Raw genomic sequence first — 5345 nt, forward strand, 5'->3', positions numbered from 1 at the left:
TATCACCAATAACTCTCAGGTTTTACTATAATCTATCACCAATAACTGTAAGATTTTACTATAATCTGTCACCAATAACTCTCAGGTTTTGCTATAATCTATCACCAATAACTGTAAGATTTTACTATAATCTATCACCAATAACTCTCAGGTTTTATTATAATCTATCACCAATAACTGTAATATTTTACTATAATCTATCACCAATAACTCTCAGGTTTTACTATAATCTATCACCAATAACTCTCAGGTTTTACTATAATCTATCACCAATAACTCTAAGATTTTACTATTATCTATCTCCAATAACTCTCAGGTTTTACTATAATCTATCACCAATAACTCTCCGGTTTTACCATAATCTACCACCAATAACTCTAAGATTTTACTATGCCATCGGTAGACACTGTTTTTTTGCTGTCCAGATAACATAGAGGCGTTTACCGTTTCTATTCTACAAACAAATTAATGTGCACTTGGGCTGTTTGCATCAACATCCGAGCTTTAAAGCTTCGGAGGTCGGTCTGCTATATCTGTTTTTATATACCGTATAGAAATGGAAAGGACATCACAAGAGAGGCAGACCCAAAGTGACTTGGAGAAGCACAGTAGAGTCTGAAATGAAGTCCTGGAACCATGCGTGGGGGACGTTGACCTAGATGGCCAAAAACAGACAGAGCTGGAGATCCTTTGTTGCTGCCCTAAACGCCAGATGGCATAACGGGTAGTAAGTAAGTAAGAATAGAAATGGAAAAGGCGGGGACACCATGAAAACAGCTAGAAAAGGATGCAAAGGACAGGCTTCGCTGGAGAAATGTTGTTGATGGCCTATGCTCCACTTGGAGTTCTAAGGGGCAAGAGAGAGAGATAGAAATCTATAGAGCTCCAGCCATCTGAAATGACCGCCCCGCCTTAGTTCCAAATTGCAATACTTTCGATGTGCAGAACACAATATACTTTCTCTGTCCCTTCAGTTGAGTCTTCACTGTTAAGCAGTGAATCTTTGTTAATGTGAGTGCGAGTATGTATGTGTATGTATGGGTCTGTTTGTTTATTTGTTTGTGTGTATGTGTTTGTTTGTATGTGTGTGAGTGTGTATGTGAGTGTGTGCATGTGTACGTATAGAGGTATCAGTTACCCCATTCTGAGAATGAGCTTTTAGCTTATATATATTATATTATAACATATATACATACATATGTATATATATTCATAATACACATATCATATATTTGCATGTATACAAAATGTTTTGTTGATATACATTTAAACATTCATATACGCATGTATACACACACACACACACACACACACACACACACACACACACACACACACACACATACATACACATACATACATATAACCACACACACACAAACACACACACACACACACACACACACACACACACACACACACACACACACACACACACGCATAATACTAAAACCAGCAAACAGATACCCCCCACACTTGCAGAAAAAGATCTCTTTTATTCAACACCCCCCCCCCCCTTCCCTTCCAACATCCCTTTATTTATTTTCATTTTATTTTTTGCGATACAGTATTCTTTGTAGCAAGAAATAACAGTTGCATCAAACAGTAAGGTCCTCTGCTCCATCAACTCAGTTTGGGTAAGTTTAAAACTTAACAGGTCATTTCAATAACGTACCGAAGTCCAATTTTGCGAAAATAGAGATTTTTGCATAGGATGATAAAAGAAAGCAGACTGCATCCTGTGAGCCTTCTATGAAGATTGTGTCTTTGATTTCCAGAGCTATGTCCCCTGTTTTGGCTCGCCTTTCCCATACAATGCTAAAAAAATATATTTACGAGAAACAGTTTTTGGCCTTTTTCTCAAAACTACCCAAGTGTGGCTTAGGCACGTTATTGAAATAACCCCTTCATTATTGGTCTTCGAATCTGCCTGTCTGGTCAAACCTGGGTTGAGAGAGATACATCGTCCCGGAAGAAAGACCAACCAGATACTCGATAAGAATTCTCCCCGTACGGGAATCGAACTCAGGTCTTCTGCGTGCCACGTGGAAGCGCCTAATCGCTACACCCCAAGCGATGATGCAGCATAGACGATGCCAATAAATGCGGATGAAGATTGTACATTCACTTTCGTGACTGTTTTTCCCGAAAGCGAACGGCAATCTAGAATCTGGTGGCATCACGATTGATTCTACATGTATATGAGTAGATGCAGATGTCGGTGCCCTTTTTCGCTTTGTTTTGTTTTCTTTTCTTTTCTTCCTCCGAGAAGTGTCAGTAAGACAGCTTCTGTTCAGAGCTATCTGATATCCGTCAGTGTAATAAAGTCACAATCGGGATCGTGTTGTCTTTTGCTTTGTCTTTATGTTTTGAAGGACAGGTCACACAATATTCTTGTCAATGTTAGTATGGTGTCGAACTGGGAAGATTTGGAAGTCAGCAAAGTCTTGTCAATGATGGTATTGTTCCCTTCTAGGAGGGTTTGGAGGCTAATTAAATCAGCCCAGTATCTTGTCTTCATACCGTCGCTTGAGTCGCTTGAGTCGTCGAGGAAACTTGTCCTTGGGATCGGTGCTTGGGGGGGGGGGGTCCCTTCCGCTTCACGGTGAGATAGAACAATAGTATGACTAAGGAGCGGATGCCCCACTGTATGTAATGTCCACATTGGTGTTCCAGGAAAACAAGTAGTCGGGCCTACAATGTTATTGTTCATTGACTACACACGTAAGGAGATCTGCGCTCGGCTTCATCTCTGAGAAGACGGAAGGTGAGTACAGCATTTGCTGGCAGCGTTTGTCATATCAACGATGTTTTTATAGTTTAACTCTCTTCGTACCATGAAGTATCGGCGCATGGTCAATAAGTGTTTAATGATGACAACGATGCATCGGCGCATGGGACAGAAGGAATTAAAGATATCAATGTTTGCTAAAGCTACGCGCGTCTGATGACCATGTCATAACTACAACACTTTTATGTTTTGTTTTAAAATGTTAACAGTACTGACAAACGGATGGACTCCTGCATACATCATAATAATGTTGTTTTCTATGAGTTAATTCAGACAATTTAATGGACATATTACTTTGTAGTGAAGTTCTCAAAATTCGCGATGTCACCCAGTGATACCCTGATTAGAATGTAACATCTGTCGGGTACGCATTGCCTGTTGAGTTTACAAACTCATTCTGTGGCCTGGTCAGAACTACGTATCGTTTGTCTTGTCTCAAAAGTTCTGCTAACAAAGTGACCAGAAACACATCGTCTGTGGATTTGTCTCACTCTGTCCACTGTACGAACAAACACAATAGACGTCTGTTTGGTCAACAATGTCTCAGTTAGTAGATGGAAAATGGCTTGTGGGTTTTTTAGAGCCTCAAACATGGTTGAATTCATGGGATTCATGGGATGATGACGTTTGTGCATGGACACCGCTGTAAGTTCCCCTACCACGTTCTGATGGCTTGGTGTATCTGCTGCTGCATGTAGCCCTGCTGTGGGAGCTGGCCCGTCTGTGCCATGTGGCCGCCCATGTTGCCCTGGGTGCAGTAGGCGCTGGCGGCGGGGGCGGTGCTGTAAGCGAACGGGTTCACGTTGTAGGGCCCGGGGGCGGAGTAAGGCGTGGGGGGCGGACCCATGCAAGGCTTCCCGTCACGAACGAGGACCGGCACAGCCACGCGTCGAGGCGGCTGCATGGTCTGAAGCTCCAGGGATTTATCCTGGCTCTGACGCTTGCACTTGTAGCGACGGTTCTGGAACCAGATCTTGATCTGAGTGGAGGAGAGTTTGAGGAGGTTGGCCATCTGTTCCCGCTCGGGCGCCGACAGGTATCGCTGCTGTTTGAACCTTCGCTCCAGCTCAAAGACTTGAGACTGGGAGAAGAGAACCCGTGGTTTTCTCTTCTGCCGCTGCTTCAGGAGGGTACAGTCGCCATTTGACGAGCTCTCAGTCGTCGATGAGTTTGCTGATGAAGATGACGAGGAGGAGGAGGAGGAAGAAGAGGAGTTTGAGGATGAAGACGAAGTTGAGGTTTTCGTTTTCTCCTTCTCGCTTCCAGCCCCGGAGTTAGCAGTGGGAGGGGGAGGAGGATGAGGGTCATCCAGAAATGTGGGGGCACTGGAATATGGGACACCCTGGTGGTGGCCTGTCGCCTTGTGGGGTGAGGCTTGTTGGGAGGAGCCATGGAGGGGGGACAGCTGGGAGGAAACTCCTGAACTGTGTTGTTGTTGTTGCTGCTGGTGGTGGTGGTGAGGCTGCTGCTGTTGGTGGCAGTGGTGAGGATGCGGTGACTGCTGCAGGTGTCTGTGGGGGCCGTGGTGGAGCGGCGATAGCTGCTGGCAGTTTTGTTTGTCTGGGGGAAAGGAAATGAAAATCATTGTTATTACTAATAATAGATGTTATTTATTAAAAATGGAACGTCTATAGTTCATCTAGGGTGCGGTGGCGGAGCGGTTAGTGCGCTCCTTTCCAGATCGGAAAGTCCAGGTTCGAGCTTCGGTTTGGACAGGGATTTTTTCACCCCCTCCTGCCCACCCAGCTGTAATGGGTACCTGACTTCGAGTTGATGAAGTAACTGGCCACCCTACCACAATATACCGAAGGCCCAGGAAGTTGTCTCTCTAACAAGGAAATCTCCGATGTGCGGATCGGATGCGAGAACAACTTTACTTAACTTTTTATACCTCATCTATACTCTTTACAATCTATAATACTATCCAAGCAAGACTTTGGAAGGCCAAGAAACGTTCTCAGCTTCCCGGGAAACATACGGTGCAAGTAGCCTGTCAATCGCTCAGGTAACATAAAACTGACAACTTTTGCGTCAGAAAAGCTGTAGAGAGGAAGAGCCCGAAACAGCGACGCATTCTCTCCTGATGATCTCCATGCTAGAGTCCGGGATACGGATAATTCGGCTGTGAACAGTGCATACGGCTGTTTTTGACTACGCTGGTACTCATTTCCACACATATTTCTACACACTCCGCAAGAAATTTCACCAAAACCTTTGGTGCAAAATTACCTAGTGAGATGTCTAAATTCAACATTAAAAACAGAACGCAAGTTCAGCTCCGCAGTTCTGAGAAAACGGCGTACTCGCTTGAACTGGTCAATGAGTTGACTCCCGTGTATGCATACCTTATAATTTACTGTGCAGTTTGACATGTCGAGCAGAGGGCTGACCAGGTACATGAAAGGCTTGGACGATATTATCAAAAACGTTTGTTTGTGTGTAAGTACGAACAATTTAATCTTGTAGTGATCAATGGTGTTGACCTCGGTTAATTTATTGACCTTAGGTCACGGTAGCCGTTATTTGTAAATTTAAGTATTCCTTATGTATTGTT

At 43.9% G+C, this 5345-nt stretch overlaps 1 protein-coding gene across 5 annotated transcripts in view; it reads right to left on the bottom strand.

Annotated features, from left to right (window-relative positions):
• Window positions 1-1534: 1534 nt before the first annotated feature.
• Window positions 1535-5345, bottom strand: part of LOC101847808 (homeobox protein Nkx-2.3) — a 42005-nt gene continuing 38194 nt past the window's right edge. For all 5 annotated transcript variants that reach the window (XM_035968705.1, XM_005094183.3, XM_005094187.3 and 2 more), the window contains exon 3: window positions 1535-4351. In XM_035968705.1, coding sequence (XP_035824598.1) covers window positions 3447-4351 — 905 coding nt within the window. In that variant the 3' untranslated portion in view covers window positions 1535-3446. The remainder of the gene's footprint in view (window positions 4352-5345) is intronic.

Source organism: Aplysia californica, unplaced genomic scaffold (assembly GCF_000002075.1).
Source record: "Aplysia californica isolate F4 #8 unplaced genomic scaffold, AplCal3.0 scaffold00077, whole genome shotgun sequence".
Lineage (NCBI taxonomy): Eukaryota > Metazoa > Mollusca > Gastropoda > Aplysiida > Aplysiidae > Aplysia > Aplysia californica.